Source organism: Trachypithecus francoisi, unplaced genomic scaffold (assembly GCF_009764315.1).
Source record: "Trachypithecus francoisi isolate TF-2019V2 unplaced genomic scaffold, Tfra_2.0 Lachesis_group15, whole genome shotgun sequence".
NCBI classification, from domain to species: Eukaryota; Metazoa; Chordata; class Mammalia; order Primates; family Cercopithecidae; genus Trachypithecus; species Trachypithecus francoisi.
Window position 1 is genome coordinate 10,923,454 of NW_022681460.1, and position 20,410 is coordinate 10,943,863.

Genomic DNA, 20,410 nt, shown 5'->3' on the forward strand with positions numbered 1-20,410 from the left:
CTCGATTTCAGAGCCTGCTATTGGTCTATTGAGGGATTCAACTTCTTCCTGGTTTAGTCTTGGGAGAGTGTAAGTGTCCAGGAAATTATCCATTTCTTCTAGATTTTCTACTTGATTTGCGTAGAGGCATTTATAGTATTCTCTGATGGTTGTTTGTATTTCTGTGGGGTCAGTGGTGATATCCCCTTTATCATTTTTTATTGCATCTATTTGATTCCTCTCTCTTTTCTTCTTTATTAGTCTTGCTAGTGGTCTGTCAATTTTGTTGATCTTTTCAAAAAACCAACTCCTGGATTCATTGATTTTTTGGAGGGTTTTTTGTGTCTCTATCTCCTTCAGTTCTGCTCTGATCTTAGTTATTTCTTGCCTTCTGCTAGCTTTTGAATGTGTTTGCTCTTGCCTCTCTAGTTCTTTTAATTGTGATGTTAGAGTGTCAATTTTAGATCTTTCCTGCTTTCTCTTGTGGGCATTTAGTGCTATAAATTTCCCTCTACACACTGCTTTAAATGTGTCCCAGAGATTCTGGTATGTGGTATCTTTGTTCTCATTGGTTTCAAAGAACATCTTTATTTCTGCTTTCATTTCGTTATGTACCCAGTAGTCATTCAGGAGCAGGTTGTTCAGTTTCCATGTAGTTGAGCGGTTTTGATTGAGTTTCTTAGTCCTGAGTTCTAGTTTGATTGTACTGTGGTCTGAGAGACAGTTTGTTATAATTTCTGTGCTTTTACATTTGCTGAGGAGTGCTTTACTTCCAATTATGTGGTCAATTTTGGAATAAGTGCGATGTGGTGCTGAGAAGAATGTATATTCTGTTGATTTGGGGTGGAGAGTTCTATAGAGGTCTATTAGGTCCGCTTGTTGCAGAGATGAGTTCAATTCCTGGATATCCTTGTTAACTTTCTGTCTCGTTGATCTGTCTAATGTTGACAGTGGAGTGTTGAAGTCTCCCATTATTATTGTATGGGAGTCTAAGTCTCTTTGTAGGTCTCTAAGGACTTGCTTTATGAATCTGGGTGCTCCTGTATTGGGTGCATATATATTTAGGAGAGTTAGCTCTTCCTGTTGAATTGATCCCTTTACCATTATGTAGTGGCCTTCTTTGTCTCTTTTGATCTTTGATGGTTTAAAGTCTGTTTTATCAGAGACTAGGATTGCAACCCCTGCTTTTTTTTGTTCTCCATTTGCTTGGTAGATCTTCCTCCATCCCTTTATTTTGAGCCTATGTATGTCTCTGCATGTGAGATGGGTCTCCTGAATACAGCAGACTGATGGGTCTTGACTCTTGATCCAGTTTGCCAGTCTGTGTCTTTTAATTGGAGCATTTAGTCCATTGACATTTAAGGTTAATATTGTTATGTGTGAACTTGATCCTGTCATTATGATATTAACTGGTTATTTTGCTCGTTAGTTGATGCAGTTTCTTCCTAGCCTCGATGGTCTTTACATTTTGGCATGTTTTTGCAATGGCTGGTACCGGTTGTTCCTTTCCATGTTTAGGGCTTCCTTCAGGGTCTCTTGTAAGGCAGGCCTGGTGGTGACAAAATCTCTAAGCATTTGCTTATCTGTAAAGGATTTTATTTCTCCTTCACTGATGAAACTTAGTTTGGCTGGATATGAAATTCTGGGTTGAAAATTCTTTTCTTTAAGAACGTTGAATATTGGCCCCCACTCTCTTCTGGCTTGTAGAGTTTCTGCCGAGAGATCTGCTGTTAGTCTGATGGGCTTCCCTTTGTGGGTAACCCGACCTTTCTCTCTGGCTGCCCTTAAGATTTTTTCCTTCATTTCAACTTTGGTGAATCTGGCAATTATGTGTCTTGGAGTTGCTCTTCTGGAGGAGTATCTTTGTGGCGTTCTCTGTATTTCCTGAATTTGAATGTTGGTCTGCCCTACTAGGTTGGGGAAGTTCTCCTGGATGATATCCTGAAGAGTGTTTTCCAACTTGGTTCCATTTTCCCCCTCACTTTCAGGCACCCCAATCAGACGTAGATTTGGTCTTTTTACATAATCCCATACTTCTTGCAGGCTTTGTTCATTTCTTTTTCTTCTTTTTTCTTTTGGTTTCTCTTCTCGCTTCATTTCATTCATTTGATCCTCAATTGCTGATACTCTTTCTTCCAGTTGATCGAGTCGGTTACTGAAGCTTGTGCATTTGTCACGTATTTCTCGTGTCATGGTTTTCATCTCTGTCATTTTGTTTATGATCTTCTCTGCATTAATTAGTCTAGCTGTCAATTCTTCCACTCTTTTTTCAAGATTTTTAGTTTCTTTGCGCTGGGTACGTAATTCCTCCTTTAGCTCTGAGAAGTTTGATGAGAGAAACTTGATGATGAGAAAGTCATTCTCTGACCAGCTTTGATCCGTTGCTGGCGATGGGCTGCGCTCCTTTGCAGGGGGAGATGCGCTCTTATTTTTTGAATTTCCAACTTTTCTGCCCTGCTTCTTCCCCATCTTTGTGGTTTTATCTGTCTCTGGTCTTTGATGATGGTGACGTACTGATGGGGTTTTGGTATAGGTGTCCTTCCTGTTTGATAGTTTTCCGTCTGACAGTCAGAAGGACTGTCTGTTGGTCTGTTGGAGATTGCTTGAGGTCCACTCCAGACCCTGTTTGCCTGGGTATCAGCAGCAGAGGTTGCAGAAGATAGAATATTGCTGAACAGCGAGTGTACCTGTCTGATCTTCCTTTGGAAGTTTCCTCTCAGGGGTGACTCCACCCTGTGGGGTGTGGGGTGTCAGACTGCCCCTAGCGGGGGATGTCTCCCAGCTAGGCTACTCAGGGGTCAGGGACCCACCTGAGCAGGCAGTCTGTCCGTTCTCAGATCTCAACCTCCGCGATGGGAGATCCACGGCTCTCCCCAAAGCTGTCAGAGTCGTTCGCGTCTGCACCGGCCCCCGCTGCTTCCCCTATTGGACTTCAGCTGTGTGCTATCCCCAGAGGTGGAGTCTACAGAGACAGGCAGGCTTCCTTGAGCTGCTGTGAGCTCCACCCAGTTCGAGCTTCCCAACGGCTTTGTTTACCTACTTAAGCCTCAGCAATGGCGGGCGCCCCTCCCCCAGCCTCGCTGCTGCCTTGTGGATAGATCGCCGCAGACGGCTGTGTTAGCAGTGAGGGAGGCTCTGTGGGCGTGGGACCCTCCCGGCCAGGTGTGGGATATATTCTCCTGGTGTGCCTGTTTCCTTAAAGCGCAGTATTGGGGTGGGAGTTACCCAATTTTCCAGGTGTTGTGTGTCTCAGTTCCCCTGGCTAGGAAAACGGATTTCCTTCCCCCTTGCGCTTCCAGGTGAGGCGATGCCTCGCCCTGCTTCAGCTCTCGCTGGTCAGGCTGCAGCAGCTGACCAGCACCGATTGTCCGGCACTCCCTAGTGAGATGACCCCAGTACCTCAGTTGAAAATGCAGAAATCACCGGTCTTCTGTGTCGCTCGCGCTGGGAGTTGGAGACTGGAGCTGTTCCTATTTGGCCATCTTGCTCCGCCCCCCCAGAAACCCCATCTTTACTAAAAATACAAAAATTAGCTGGGCATGGTGGCGCATGCCTGTAATCCCAGCTACTCAGGAGGCTGAAGCAGGAGAATCGCTTGAGGCAGGAGGCAGAGGTTGCAGTGAGGCGAGATCGTGCCACTGCACTCCAGCCTCGGTGACAGAACGAGACCCTTTCGCAAACAAAACAAAAAACCCTCAAATGGTTAAAGGTAACAATTCGCATCACATCATGGGAAAAGGGCACAGTATTATGGGAATAAAAATCAGTAGGGCATGAATGCCAACCATCCTCCCAGAGGTACAGAGCTCACTAAAAGAGGGCTGACATATCCAGCCTAAAAGTAGCTACTTGTGCACTGCCACCTCCCCCAGTCCCCACAGCTGATGGCAGAGCTCTAACAATGTCATTTACAGCCAGACTTATTTGTACTTTAGAAAATTAAATGTGACTATTTTAAGAAATACTAGTCTACAATAGAGAAGTCAATTTAAAAGCTTATTTGGGCCGGGTGCAGTGGTTCCCGGTGGCCTGTAATCCCAGTACTTTGGGAGCCTGAGGTAGCCAGATTGTTGAGCTCAGGAATTCCAGACCAGCCTGGCCAACAGGGTGAGACCCCCATCTCTACCAGAAATACAAAAATTAGCCAATCATGGTGGTGTATGCCTGCAGTCCCAGCTACTTGGGAGGCTGAAGTGAGGGGATTGCTTGAACTCGGGGAGGTGAAGGTTGCAGTGAGCCAAGATCGCCCCACTCCACTCCAGGCTGGGCAACAATGCAAGACCCTATCTCAAGACAAAACAAAACGCTTATTTGACAGGCCTTAAGGAATATTCCTGTACTCCAACTGTTACAAAAATAAAAGCAAGAGAGTAGATGAAAAGATCGACTACACAGCTACAAGACTTAACTAAGGTAAGATCCGGAAGAGATGTTTAGGTGATCAGGGTGGCACACTTGATGGCAGGGAGGGTGCATCATCTGAAACTGAGGTATAACCTGTGACAGTCAGTGGGGCTGAACGGAGTCCACAAGCTCTCTGGATGGCCTGCTCCATTGGCAAGATGACCTCACAAGGCCACCTATTCTAAGAATTCTTCATATCTTTAACTGCTCTCTTCACATTTTTATGTTTTTTCCAAATTTATTGGCCTTCTTCAAAGACACTCTTTTGTGTCCATATAGAATTGAATATTACATGATTCATCTAGGGAAAAGCTTGAGTAGAAAGTGAGAAAAATGAGAGAAAACAATGTTAAACAACTTTAACAAATATTAATGTTTTGCTTAATTCATTAAACATCAAGGAAATGTTTAATGAAGTTATTTGATGTCTCTGAGCTTCTGGCTCCTTTTCAGATAAATGAAAACATCCTAAAGAATGAAACTGTTTCTTCAGCAATATTTTTTTTTTCCTGTGATCTGAGAGACAAAATTTTATTAATAGACATCTAAAATGGAGGGAAAATTATGGAACATAGGAAGATCCTTACAAGAAAACTTCTTGGTAAAATAGGTCCAAATTTCACCACCCTCCCAGATGAGTTAGTCAAATAGCAAATGGACCTCACTAAAAGGCAGTTAAGCTACAGACTCTGAGGACAGTTACAAAGGAGGAATTTCCCTGTAGAAAACAGAACCAGAGACAGGCTGAGTGTGAGCTAGTTTTAGGCATTCATGTTGAATGACCATTTGTTAATATGGCTGTATCCAATTGTAATCAGGTTAAAAATGGTTATTCTGTTGAAAATATTGTGTCAAGTCACTATGATGTATGTGGAAGTCCTGACAGCACAGAACCTGTAAGTAATAGAACTTCATCAATCTACCCACATAAGGGAAAGAAAACTCCAAAGCTGAGGGCTAGCCCCAGCCTCCCAAACAAAAAAAATCCCCAGAAGCGGGAATTTGTTATGTCTTAGCAAGACTTGAGAGAAATTATGTTCAGACACAGGCTATGTATCTCTTTGGTTCCAATATTTACCATGTAATTTTCAGAAAATGAATCCTCCCAACATTTGCGAGTACATATTCTGGCAATGGAGACCTATTTCTGTTAAGTAACTAGGTATTTCTGTCAAAATAAGAACTTTTTTCTATTGAAAAAAATAGGCATATAAAAATTGGCATTTAAGTTTTTAAGAAGTAATGTAGTTTTTGCTTTCCCTCTGGAAAGTCCTGACCCCAAGATTAATTATATCAAAATGAAAATGAACACTGAAGATCTACTGACAAGTACACTTTTAGAACTCTCTAAGAGGATGAGTGCTAAATTTTCCTATTTTTGCTGCCTTTTTTTTTGTTTTAACCCTGAAGTTTTGGTAAGGAAATTGCAGTATCAAACAGGATATAAAAATGTGTTAAATTTACTTCATTAAAACTCAGAAAAGGCTAGGGTAGGATGTAACCAATGTAGACTTCTTATAAAAAACATGAAGTCACACTGCTATATTTTATATTTTATTCAATTTTAATAGGGTTTCCATGATTAACTTTTAAAACAAAATGATTTCCAGTTTAAAAAACAATGCACTGACCACATAATTCCTTTTTTATTTTACACAGTTATACAAATATTCTAAATACACATTTTGTGTTCAAGATGATGGCAAATAAGATTAACTGTACAATACGTAAGGAAAGAAAATATTTTAAGCATATTTAGAAGCAATAGAAATGTCTATACAAAACAAGCAAATGGAATAAAATTTTTTATTTTTAAAGTATTGCAACAGGCCCACAGGTTTGTAACAAAAATGTCTTTGCACAGTTCCTCACAATGCCCCATTAATAGCTAAAGCAAGACAGCATTTTTTAAAAAATAATGTTTCAAAATGCTACACATGGTACTACTGTTTGCACAGTTTGATCAAAATAACGATCTACTTTGAGTCAAGCAAAACCTAGAGGAAATATACCAAACAACTTGAAAATCATTTGTATAAAAGTCATTGCACATTATTTTACTCAGTTGTTTGAAAAGTAAAAAAGTGTATTTACAAAATATTTTTCAGTCAAAATTATAAAGTGAATGGATATCTCGAAGTAACACGTCTTGATACAGACAGTTCAAGGAAAACACACGAATGGTTTTTCTTTAAGAGGTTTTCAGTGCTCCTTCCACTGGGAAGTAAACATGATCTACTCAAATGGATTTACAAGGTGGTACACGTACTGGAGCAAATCCAACACCTGCATTATAAAACAATGTTTAAAAGGTGACAGAACGAGGAATTTGTACATTGTAAGAAGTGCGCTATTCAGAGATCAACAAGTACATTTTAATTCGGTTAGCATAGAAGTCTTCATAGTCTTCAGATAACAGACAGTGAATATCCTTGACTCGATGAAAGTTAAAAAGCACCATGCACAACAGTTTAGTGGTAAACGCTGAAACAAATAGCACCTGTAGTTCTCTGATACTGACAATTTAAAACTGGTCTAATAATTGCCGGAGATATGGTGCCTTGGACAATTCTCTGTTTACTCGGGAGACTTTGAAAAGTACTGGGCAGTTCAGAGAAACACACGGGATGTGTCGATCAAAGCAACCTGTACAGTTCTTGCATATCTGAAAGCATAAGAGAAATACAAAAAATAATAGGAAAGTTTTTATGTGCACATGCAAACAACAAATTTCTATAATCCCTACTTTCTAGACTACCACAGATTACTGGCAGACATACATTATAGAAACTTTCATTAAGTTTAATCTCTTAGAAGCCTAGACTACCCTATGTTGAGACATTTCTAAAGGATACTATTTTGAAAACATAAGAGTACAAATTTCCCTAAGGATTCATTTAATTCCTAAGATTAACTTTCATTTATAATGGAATCCTATTAAAATCCACATAAACTACCCAATTACCAAAGAATGTCTCTTAAATGAACTATAAACACAATTTTTTCAAATTACTTAAGACTATGTTATCATATGCCAATCATAAAAAAAGTTATTCTTTTTCTTATTCCAGAAGAGAAAAGTCAGTATAAAAAAAAAAATCAAATGTGAATTTGAAAGTAATGGTGCAGACCAGTGGTTCTTAACCCTGGCTAACAATGAGCTTAAAAATAAACAAATGCCCCATCCCAGACCCATAATGAGTCAGATTCTCTGGGCATGAAAGGCTAAGAATCTGTACTTCTTAAGGCTTCCCAGATGATCTGAATGTATAATAAGATCTGATCTTAAGGAAAGTAATAAATCATAAGGCAATTTTTAAAAAGAGAAGCATTATAATGTTTTATACAATGATCAGATTTTTAAAAATACTTAAAAGTCTCAAGTTGCATATACAGTTAAAAAAATTATAAAACATGAAGAACATAAAAAAATTAAAAAGATTTAAGTCTCTAATCCATCTTGAATTAATTTTTGTATAAGGAGTAAGGAAAGGATCCAGTTTCAGCTTTCTACTTATGGCTAGCCAATTTTCCTAGCACCATTTATTAAATAGGGAATCCTTTCCCCATTTCTTGTTTTTCTCAGGTTTGTCAAAGATCAGATGGCTGTAGATGTGTGGTATTATTTCTGAGCACTCTGTTCTGTTCCACTGGTCTATATCTCTGTTTTGGTGCCAGTACCATGCTGTTTTGGTTACTGTAGCCTTGTAGTATAGTTTGAAGTCAGGTAGCGTGATGCCTACAGTTTTGTCCTTTTGACTTAGGATTGTCTTGGCAATGCTGGCTCTTTTTTGGTTCCATATGAACTTTAAAGCAGTTTTTTCCAATTCTGTGAAGAAAGTCATTGGTAGCTTGATGGGGATGGCATTGAATCTATAAATCACCTTGGGCAGTATGGCCATTTTCATGATATTTATTCTTCCTATCCATGAGCATGGTATGTTCTTCCATTTGTTTCTGTCTTCTTTTATTTCACTGAGCAGTGGTTTGTAGTTCTCCTTGAAGAGGTCCTTTACATCCCTTGTAAGCTGGATTCCTAGGTATTTTATTCTCTTTGAAGCAATTGTGAATGGAAGTTCATTCCTGATTTGGGTCTCTGCTTGTCTGTTACTGGTGTATAAGAATGCTTGTGATTTTTGCACATTAATTTTGTATCCTGAGACTTTGCTGAAGTTGCTTATCAGCTTAAGGAGATTTTGGGCTGAGACAATGGGGTTTTCTAAATATACAATCATGTCATCTGCAAACAGAAACAATTTGACTTCTTCTTTTCCTAACTGAATACCCTTTCTTTCTCTTGCCTGATTGCCCTAGCCAGAACTTCCAACACTATGTTGAATAGGAGTGGTGAGAGAGGGCATCCCTGTCTTGTGCCCGTTTTCAAAGGGAATGCTTCCAGTTTTTGCCCATTCAGTATGATATTGGCTGTGGGTTTGTCATAAATAGCTCTTATTATTTTGAGATACATTCCATCAATACCGAATTTATTGAGAGTTTTTAGCATGAAGGGCTGTTGAATTTTGTCAAAGGCCTTTTCTGCATCTATTGAGATAATCATGTGGTTTTTGTCTTTGGTTCTGTTTATATGCTGGATTACGTTTATTGATTTGTGTATGTTGAACCAGCCTTGCATCCCAGGGATGAAGCCCACTTGATCATGGTGGGTAAGCTTTTTGATGTGCTGCTGGATTCGGTTTGCCAGTATTTTATTGAGAATTTTTGCATCCCTGTTAATCAGGGATATTGGTCTAAAATTCTCAATTTTGTGTGTGTGTGTGTGTCTCTGCCAGGCTTTGGTATCAGGATGATGTTGGCCTCATAAAATGAGTTAGGGAGGATTCCCTCTTTTTCTATTGATTGGAATAGTTTCAGAAGGAATGGTACCAGCTCCTCCTTGTAGCCCTGGTAGAATTCAGCTGTGAATCCATCTGGTCCTGGACTTTTTTTGGTGGGTAGGCTATTAATTATTGCCTCAATTTCAGAGCCTGCTATTGGTCTATTCAGGGATTCAACTTCTTCCTGGTTTAGTCTTGGGAGAGTGTAAGTGTCCAGGAAATTATCCATTTCTTCTAGATTTTCTAGTTGATTTGTGTAGAGGTGTTTATAGTATTCTCTGATGGTAGTTTGTATTTCTGTGGGGTCGGTGGTGATATCCGCTTTAGAGACTTAAATGTTAGACCTAATACCATAAAAACCCTAGAAGAAAACCTAGGTAGTACCATTCAGGACATAGGCATGGGCAAGGACTTCATGTCTAAAACACCAAAAGCAATGGCAACAAAAGCCAGAATTGACAAATGGGATCTAATTAAACTAAAGAGCTTCTGCACAGCAAAAGAAACTACCATCAGAGTGAACAGGCAACCTACAGAATGGGAGAAAATTTTTGCAATCTACTCATCTGACAAAGGGCTAATATCCAGAACCTACAAAGAACTCAAACAAATTTACAAGAAAAAAACAAACAACCTTAACAAAAAGTGGGCAAAGGATATGAACAGACATTTCTCAAAAGAAGACATTCATACAGCCAACAGACACATGAAAAAATGCTCGTCATCACTGTCCATCAGAGAAATGCAAATCAAAACCACAATGAGATACCATCTCACACCAGTTAGAATGGCAATCATTACAAAGTCAGGAAACAACAGGTGTTGGAGAGGATGTGGAGAAATAGGAACACTTTTACACTGTTGGTGGGATTGTAAACTAGTTCAACCATTATGGAAAACAGTATGGCGATTCCTCAAGGATCTAGAACTAGATGTACCATATGACCCAGCCATCCCACTACTGGGTATATACCCAAAGGATTATAAATCATGCTGCTATAAAGACACATGCACATGTATGTTCACTGCGGCATTATTCACAATAGCAAAGACTTGGAATCAATCCAAATGTCTATCAGTGACAGACTGGATTAAGAAAACATGGCACATATACACCATGGAATACTATGCAGCCATAAAAAAGGATGAGTTTGCGTCCTTTGTAGGGACATGGATGCAGCTGGAAACCATCATTCTTAGCAAACTATCACAAGAATAGAAAACCAAACACCGCATGTTCTCACTCATAGGTGGGAACGGAACAATGAGATCACTTGGACTCGGGAAGGGGAACATCACACACCAGGGCCTATCATGGGGAGTGGGGAGGGGGGAGGGATTGCATTGGGAGTTATACCTCATGTAAATGATGAGTTGATGGGTGCTGACGAGTTGATGGGTGCAGCACACCAACATGGCACAAGTATACATATGTAACAAACCTGCACGTTATGCACCTGTACCCTAGAACTAAAAGTATAAAAAAAAAAAAAAAAAAAGAATGCCAGTGAGGACTCCAAAGGTTAAGAAAATGCAGGCCGACTTTTCCCCTGAATAGTGTAGACAAGTGATTTTAAAAAGCAATACCAAATGGCAGCAACTACTCTGGATTGCCTTTTAAGCGAAATCAAATACGCTCTAGTGAATTCTTTGATCTATTTTTATCAAAGGGTTTCAGTTTCAGAGATGGCTCACAGGCCAATGAATTTTTGTTCTTTGCCCCAGTTATCTTCCAGTCAACCGAAGGGCACATGTTTTCTAAGGAGACTGGTTACTGTATCCAGTATGATGACACTGTCACAGGCAGACTGCTTAGAAACATGTGCTTCAGCATGCTCCATGAAGACTGAGTCTGCTGCTCTGTGATGAAGCCTTTGCTAATTACATCTCTGCCAAGAGACTGAAATCTATTCCCAAATATAGAATTTCTGTATTACAGCTCTATGAATTGCAGTTACATTCAGGTGCCAGGACAAACTGATAAATATTTAAGCTCTTTCTGTGCTTGTCTGATAAATAAGCCAGGATGGAATTACTTGACGCACTAAATTTAACTCCGTGTTTAGTTTCAAGATCCTTTACTGGTGGTTTAAACCCTGAGCATTATAGCTTGATTCAGGCTTACATTTAAAACCTTAAATGCCTCAACCCGGACATCTACTTTGTAGCTCATAGGGAGGCAGGCACTTAAAAAAATACCTGCTTTAATCTTTAAATAAGAAAGCCAAAGGATAGTAAAAAGAATAAACAAAATTCAGTCAAGGCTGGGCACAGTGGCTCATGCCTGTAATCCTAGCACTTTGGGAGGCGGAAGCAAGTGGATCACCTGAGGTCAGGAGTTTGAGATCAGCCTGGCCAACACTGTGAAATCGTCTCCACTAAAAATACAAAAATTAGCTGGGCGTGGTGGTGCACACCTGTCATCCCAGCTACTCAGGAGGCTGAGGCAGGAGAATCTCTTGAACCTGGGAGGCAGAGGTTGCAGTGAGCCAAGATCGCACCACTGCACCCCAGTCTGGGCAACAGAGTGAGACTTTGTCTCAAAAAATATTTTTCAGATGCTTACTTCATTTGCTTTCATTCTTTCATGTTTATGATTAAGTGCTTAGGTGATGAATTTTTCTCTGCGATCTGCCATCTAGAATCTGATTTGCAGTGTTTTCATTTTGTTTAACAGAATGTGCAAGTGGAAAGATCACTTTGTTTTGTTAGTTTGTAATTACCATTTTTACAGCATTGTATTGTATTACATTCATTTGTAATATTTCTACTTTTTGAAGTGTATTGAGGCTTTTCTTTCCTTTTTTTTTTTTTTTTTTTTTGAGATGGAGTCTCACTCTGTTGCCCAGGCTGTAGTGCAGTGGCGTGATCTCAGATCACTGCAACCTCTGCCTCCCTGGCTCAAGTGATTCTCCTACCTCAGCCTCCCAAGTAGCTGGGATTATAGGTGCCTGCCACCATGCCCTGTTAATTTTTGTATTTTCAGTAGAGATGGGGTTTTGCCATGTTGGCCATGCTAGTCTCAAACTCCTGACCTCAAGTGATCCTCCTGCCTCGGCCTCCCAAAGTGCTGGGATTTTAGGCATGAGCCACGATGCCCTGCCGAGGGTTTCTTTAAACTATGACTTTTTTTTTTTTTTTTTTTTTTTGAGATGGAGTCTTGCTCTGTCACCCAGGCTGGAGTTCGGTGGTGTGATCTTGGCTGGCTGCAGCCTCCACCTCCCAGGTTCAAGTGATTTTCCTGCCTCAGCCTCCTGAGTAGTTGGGAGTATAAGGCTCGTGCCACCATGCCTGGCTAATTTTTGTATTTTTTAGTAGAGCTGGGGTTTCTCCATGTTGGTCAAATGCCTCAAACTCCTGACCTCAGGTGATCTACCTGCCTTGGCCTCCTAAAGTGTGGGGATTACAGGCAAGAGCCATCGCGCCTGGCCAGATACGGCCTTTTTAAAAACATTCTAGAAATACTTAAGAAGTATATTTTTTGGTTCTGGGTTACAGAGTTTGATATATAATCACAAGGTCTGACCTACAATGTTTAGAATTTCCATAATTTCACATTTCTGACCACTTGATTGGTCTTGGATTGAGAATGATGTAAAATCTCCTGTTTGGATGTGTTTCTAATTCTCATTACATCTCTAGTAATTTCTGCATCATTAAAAATTTCTACAAATTAGTGTATGGGAGACATTCATTTGAACATTCTTGAAAAACACCTCAAATTAAAATAGCTCTTGAAAGATGACAACCATCATTATTTATAAATAGCATCGCTTTTTAAAATTTTATTTTTCGATCCTAGGGTACACATATAGGTTTGTTACATGGGTATACCGTATGATGCTGAGGCTTGAGCTTCTAATGATCCTGTTGCCCATGTGGTAAATGTAGTACCCGACAAGTGGCTTTTCAACTTTTCCTCTCCCCACCCCCCTTTTGGAATCCCTAGTGTTTATCGTTCCCATTTTTATGTCCATGAGTACCCAATGTTTATTATATGTGAGAACTTATATGTGAGAACATGCGGTATTTGGTTTTCTGTTTCTGAGTTAATTTGCTTAGGATAATGGCCCCAGCTGCATCCATGTTGCTGCAAAGGACATGACTTTTTTTTTTTTTTTTTGAAACAGTTTTGTTCTTGTTGCCCAGGCTGGAATGCAATGCTGCGATCTCAGCTCACTGCAACCTCTGTCTCCCGGGTTCAAGTGATTCTCCTGCCTCAGCCTCCTGAGTAGCTGGGATTACAGACATGTGCCACCATGCCTGGATAATTTTGCCTTTTTAGTAAAGATGGGGTTTCTCCATATTTGTCAGGCTGGTCTCAAACTCCTGACCTCAAGTGATCCGCCTGCCTTGGCCTCCCAAAGTGCTGGGATTTACAGGCATGAGCTACCACCACGCCTGGCTGATTTTGTTCTTTTTTTTTTATGGCTGTGGCATCACTTTCTTTTAAACTGTATTTTTATAAGAAATAAGATGGCCGGGCATGGTGGTTCATGCCTGTAATCCCAGCCCTTGGGCGGCTGAAGCAGGAGGACTGCTTGAGTCCAAGAGTTTGAGACCAGCCTGGGCAACATAGTGAGACCCCATGTCTAAAAAAAAATTAAAAAATTAGTCAAACATGGTGGGATATGCCTGTAGTCCCAGCTACTTGGGAGGCTGAACTGGGAGGATCATGTGAGCCCAGGAGGTTGAGGCTGCAGTGAGCTGTGATCATGCCATTGCACTTCAGTCTGGGTGACAAAGTGAGACTCTGCCTTAAAAAATAAAATAAAAATAAATAAATACAAAGAAAAAAGAATGAACACCTAATGTTGAAGAAGGATGGGCTCTGGGTAAATTGATGGCACCAAGTAGTGATGTGTTTGTCACTGAGTGCAGAAACAACATAAGAAAGTCTAGGAAAAAAAGGACCATTTAACAGCCTGACCTTAGCAGAGCTCTGGAGGTCCTGCTCTTACCTAGGCCTCATACTAGGATCTAACAAGGGAATTTTCTATGAGAGTTGGCTGCTGCCATCAAGACTGAAGTCTATAAAATAAGTAGAAGCTGGGAGCACCCAGTGACTTCAGTGGTTGTACTGACTAGAACCACAAAACTGGTACAAAATGGCTGAAAGTTGGGTTGGTAATAGCTCCAGTGATATATTCCTTCTTTAATCATGCATTAAGTAGGAACTTGTTCATTCATTCAGTAAATATTTACAGACCAGCCCCATGGACTTGGCTATATGCTAGGCATAACTGACTTGACAGTGAAAGAACAGGGCCTCTGTCCTCACTGGTTCATTTGCTATTTAGTGAGGAAGACAGACGAACCCCCAATCACAGTAAAGCAGAGGAGATTATGGCAGGAGTCTGCTGCAGGGAAGGCTTCACCCAGTGTAGGGGTTTCAGCTGATTCCTCAGATGATGCAGGGTGGGGTGGGGTGGGTGAAGTGTTCCTGGCAGAAGGAGCAGGGTGTTTAAAGGCCAGGAGGAGACAGCGAGGAGCATTCACAGACCTAAGAGAAGTTCAGTATGGTATGGGTGGAGGTAGACAGAGTGTGACACAGAGAAGAGCAAGAAATGGTGACAGAGGGATAACAGGTAGGGATAGAATGGAGATGACTTACCAACCATAATAATGAGTAATGATTTTATTGGGGGGTGTGAGGTGGCCAATTTTTCTTTAGATTTAATTCAACTTACTTCGAGATGTTTGTTGTTTATTTCTGCTAGAATTCCCATACTTTAAAAATCATCCTTGCATTTTACGTCTATATCCCACCTCAGCCACTTATCAGCACTATAACATGCAAATCACTTAAACTCTTTGTTGTCAGTTTACTCACCTGTAAGGGTGCCTAGAACAGTCTCTGGCACACAGTATGACTCCATCATGCCATTAATCATCTGCCTGGACTCACAGAATTGTAAACCTTCCAAGTTTACTAGCAAGCAATTCTCTAAGACAACTAGGTATTTTCCTTTAAAGAATGGTAAGCACTAACAGAGCAACTGAGAGTTTTCCTTCTTTTTAATACTGTAGATTGAGTATCCCTTATTTGAAATGCTTAAGACCAGAAGTGTTTCAGATTTCAAATTTTTTCAGGTTTTGGAATAAGTGCATTCATTATACTTACTGGTTGAATATCATTAATCTGAAAATCTGAACTCTGAAATGCTCTGATGAGCATTCCCTTTGGGAGTCACGTTCGTGCTCAAAAACTTTCAGATTTTGGAGCATTTTGAATTTTGATTTTTTTCAGTTAGTGATGCTCAACCTGTATTATAAAAGAAATTGGAAGGATGGCCATTCTTGTTGTAGCTATTAAGAAACACAATACACGATTCCACTGAAAAAAAAGTTATAAAACAAATTAAACCATTATTAATAGTTTAATTATATTTTTGAGATTTTTACGAAGTTTATCATTTAGACTCTTCATTTCACTTTTCATACCAGTTTCATATCTCATACTGTAATTCAAGAGTTGACTATATCTTCCTGTAAGATCAGACTGCTTGTGATTCCAGGCCTATGGAACAAAACTGTACCTTTACAAGTTGCTCCTGTTTACGTTCCAACTCCCGGATTTCTTGGTTGAGGATGACTGCAACATGCTGAGGTTGGCTCCGACATTTACTACAGATGCCATGCTGAGTTAGGTCATCACACACAGGACAGTGTAAGGTGGTAAAATATTGTGAAATAGTGCCTTTCCGCCCTTCAGGTTCACTTCGCGAGGAGTTGGTAGCTTTATGGATCTATAAAAACATCCATTCAGAAGTAAGTCTGAGTCAGTTTCACAGCAGAGCTGTTATTTTCATGCTAATTACAGGTTTACTCAGGCATTATTTCATTCATTCATTCATTCATTCACTTACTCATTGGACAAATGTTGAGTAGCTACTATGTGCCAGACACTGTTCCAGACACTGGAGCTACAGAAATGAATGAAGTCCTTGCTTTCATGGAACTTACATCTTATTATCAGATACATTTTTTTTAATTACTATAATTTAAGTTCTAGGGTACATGTGCATAACATGCAGGTTACATAGGTATACATGTGCCATGTTGGTTTGCTGCACCCATCAACTCATCATTTACATTAGGTATTTCTCCTAATGCTATCCCTCCCCTAGTCTCCCACCCCTCAACAGGCCCTGGTGTGTGATGTTCCCCGCCCTGTGTCCAAGTGTTCTCATTGTTCAATTCCCACCTATCAGTGAGAATAGGTGGTGTTTAGTTTTCTGTCCTTGTGATAGTTTGCTGCATGATGGTTTCCAGCTTCAACCATGTCCCTGCAAAGGACATGAACTCATTCTTTTTTACAGCTGCATAGTATTCCATGGTGTATATGTGCCACATTTTCTTAATCTAGTCTATCATTGATGGACATTTGGGTTGGTTCCAAGTCTTTGCTATTGTGAATAGTGCCGCAATAAATCACTTTGTAAGAAAGTTATTAGGTTAGCCTCTTACAAATGTCATTGGGTTAACATTCTTGCTGGTGATGAAATGAACATTAGTAATAAAGAATATGAATTTCCTGTGTTAGAGCCAGGATATGTGCTTAGAACACTTACAGTAACATACAGGTGGCAAGATCATCTAACACAAAGCCTATTTTATAATAAAGTGTTGAATATCTCATGGAATTTATTGGATACTGTACTGAAAATGAAAAACAGAATGGTTGTATGGGTACTTGAACTATGGTTTCTACTGAATGCATATTATTTTTGCACTATCATAAAGTAGGAAAATCTTAAGTTGAACCATCATAAGTTGGAGAACAACTATAATGCTATTTTACCATTGCAGTAATTCTGGTTTCTTCAGGACTGTGTCTAGTGTGTCTAGATACTAAATCCTACACCTTTCTTAGACATTCATTTCGAAGGAATTTTTGCTGTCCATTTATTTTCCATTAACTGGTTTATTCTACGTTATTTTGTGGCTGTTCACCATTGAAACTGTGGGATTTATTTTAATATTTCTATAATTTGGACAACTTGACAGAAGCTAGGAATGTGTTTGTAGAGTACTTAAAAGTTTCTCTTTTAGGAAACCAGAAGAGCGTGGCATCTTTGCCAGTTTAGGATAGAGGATCTGCTTTGCTCTCATAGTGAAACAGGAAAGGTTCCCTCGTTCCCCTCGCAGGGTGTGCGACAGGGGGAATGGCTTGCTTTTTTAGTGCCCCACTGCTCAAACCTCTAGGGAAGCATACAGATGGGCAGGTTGTGGGGGGCTCTGGCCCCACGGCAGTGTCTAGGGGTGAATGTTTACAGCTGAAGCCCCAGTGGGTGTGTGTTACAGGATACTCTTTTAGTTTGCCGTCTATAGGCGGCTTGTGTTAACCAGCTCAATCAGACCCTCTAGCTTGTCTCAAAGATGGAGGGCTTTCTGTATCCCGGGTTCTTGCCTTGGTGTACCAGAAGAATCTGATCACCCGTGGGCTTGGAGAATGAGTGCAATGTTTTATTGAGTGGAAGTAGCTCTCATGTGATGGTGGAATCAGAAGGGAGATGGTTTTCCCCTGGGGTTGGGCTGCTAGGTGACCCCGTCTCTTCTCCGACTGCCCTGGCCAAACTCCACCTCGTTCTGCCGGTCAATGGCCTGCCAGCATGCCAGTGCCTCTCAGTGTGCTGTTCTGCTGGCATGCTCCTCTTGACAACCAGCCACTTGGGTCTTTCACCGAAGTGTTCCTCACGACGTCCAGCCGCTTGTGTGTCTGCCCACTAGGGTCTTGGGTTTTTATTGGCCCAGGATTGGGGCGTGGCGGGCCAAGGTGGTCTTGGAAAATACAACATTTTGGGCATGCAAGCAGGAGCGCCTATCCTCACCTAGGTCCGTGGGGGTGGAGCCCTGGCCAGGGACCCACCTTTCTCTACCCAGCACTTCCCTTCTCCCTATTCGTATCATTTAACGGGACCACACTCTTCCCTTCCCAGCACTCCCATATCAATAGCACAAAAAATCTTTAGTTCTACTGAAAATTTGGAGTGAAATCTCTCCATAGTTAGAGTACACGTACTATTTGGTAAGCTTACCCTTGGTAATTCATGATACCAGCTGAAGACATCAATACCAATAAGTGAGAAGATTCTTGCTAAGGGTGGAAGGATTTGCTTGGTAATATAGTAAGTGGCATTCAGTCTCAGAGTTGGGTCCTGCAGGACTTCCACTGGGCGCCTTACAAGCTGGATAAGTGGTACTCCGGGGGTCCCATAAATGATGACGTATGGCACTCGCTCACCAACTTGAGGCTCAGAGCGCCGGTCATAAGCCAGCATTTTCCTATACAAATTCAAAAAAAAAAATAAAACACCACACTCAAATACTGTCACGGAAGCCATCTTTCTCGCAAATTAAGTCAGAATTAAACAACAATAAAACAATGAAAAAGCTACAAAAGACACTTTCAAAACATAATTACTATTTGAGGATAATATACATTTTGCTTAGTTGACACCAATATAGATATGCTACAGGAGTTTAAAAATTACTCCATAAATCATTGTTAACTGGAAAATAATGAGTTGGCAGATATCAACTAGCTTAAGATGTACTTTAGGTGGGAGTGGTGGCTCATGCCTGTAATCCTAGCATTTTGGGAGGCCAAGGATCACCTGAGCCCAGGAGTTTGAGACCAGCTTGGGCAACACAGTGAGATCCCCATCTCCACAAAAAAATCAGCCACCATAATGGTGCACACCTGTTATCCCAGCTACTTAGGAGGCCAACATGGGAGGATCGCTTGAGCCTGGGAGGTCAAGGCTGCAGTGAGCTGTGATTGCACCACTTCCTTCCAGCCTAGGTGACGGAGTGAGACCCTGCCTCTGGGGGCGGGAAAAAGATGTATTTTATCCACTAAGAATAAGAACTAGCTATCATATCTACCATGAAAGATAAGAGAAAATTTATCCAGTTAATCTGATTCCAATATGATACCATCTAAATGCTTCCGCAGAACAATATTAAGGACTACCTAATCATTTTGATTTACGAAAAACAAATGAATCAAGCACTGTGTCACAATTTCTTTGCATAAGTTTCTGAAGGAAAGCCCAAAAGAGGATTTCCTCTTCACACCTTACAAAGTATGAGGGAGTATTCACTAACCTTCAGTGAGGCTTCATGTGCGCAGGTAAAGAAACAATTGTACTCTAGACCTGTGCAGAATCCCAGGACTATCCTGGCAAGGTACTGAGGGTATCATTACCTTGTAAGTTCAAGGGCTGGCACACAAGCTCCTGGTTTATAAGAAAAACTTCCTCTGTATTCCTTGGCAAAGATAAAGTCTTGTATGTTGGCCTTTCCTTCCAGAAGCTTCATACATTGTCGCTGAACATACTGTTTAATTAGACTTATATCTCTTGTTTCAAATAGCAGCTTTAGAGAACGCTCAAGTATCTTAAAACAAAACAGATATGCAAGTAAAGATAAAATATCTCCTAGTATGTTTCACCATTGTTATTATACTTTCAATTATGTAACTACTGGGTAACTTGCTAACCTCCCTAAATAATCTCTTACTTACAATGATAGGATAATAAAAATTATTAAAAATTGAAAGTTATTTGAGACTTTATAGAGCTTGCTATTTCTAAAAACAGAATATCATGTAGTTTGAGGAAAATCACGTAGAATGACATGCAGATGAATATTTGCTATGTGATAAGCAACATAAAACATGCAATTTTTTTTTTAATAGTCAAAGCACTCTAGGTACAAGAAACCAGACACGAGCTCACATATTGGTTTTTTATTTACCAGTATAGAAAGGGTCCTGATTCAGTCACAGGCAGTACAGAGAAGTTTAAAGATTACCAGGCAGTCAAATCCAAATCAGCCTTTTTGACTTTTTATGGTGTTGATAAATAACTGTGACAGAATTTTCTGTGTTGGAAATTTCTACTAGGAAATAACCAACATGCAGTGGATTTATGTAAGTAATTTTTTTTTTTTTTTCCCCCTGAGATGGAGTCTTGCTTTGTCGCTCAGGTTGAAGTGCAATGGCATGATCTTGGCTCACTGCAACCTCTGCCTCTCGGGTTCAAGCAATTCTCCTGCCTCAGCCTCCCGAGTAGCTGGGACTACAGGTGCACGCCACCACACCCGGCTACTTTTTTGTTTTAGTAGAGATGGGGTTTCACAGTGTTAGCCAGGATGGTCTCCATCTCCTGACCTCGTGATCCGCC

The 20,410-nt window shown here is 40.5% G+C and overlaps 1 protein-coding gene across 3 annotated transcripts in view; it reads right to left on the reverse strand.

Moving 5' to 3' along the window:
* Positions 1–5,925: 5,925 nt before the first annotated feature.
* The window catches only part of REV3L (REV3 like, DNA directed polymerase zeta catalytic subunit), a 186,587-nt gene continuing 172,102 nt past the window's right edge, over positions 5,926–20,410 (reverse strand). The window contains exons 29-32 of one of the 3 annotated variants that reach the window (XM_033234306.1): positions 19,432–19,622; positions 18,260–18,506; positions 15,758–15,967; positions 5,926–7,048 (exon numbers count right to left, since the gene is read on the reverse strand). In XM_033234306.1, coding sequence (XP_033090197.1) covers positions 6,908–7,048; positions 15,758–15,967; positions 18,260–18,506; positions 19,432–19,622 — 789 coding nt within the window. In that variant the 3' untranslated portion in view covers positions 5,926–6,907. Of the gene's footprint in view, positions 7,049–15,757; positions 15,968–18,259; positions 18,507–19,431; positions 19,623–20,410 lie in introns of those variants that run through there. The other 2 variants (XM_033234307.1, XM_033234308.1) reach the window with 2 other exon arrangements.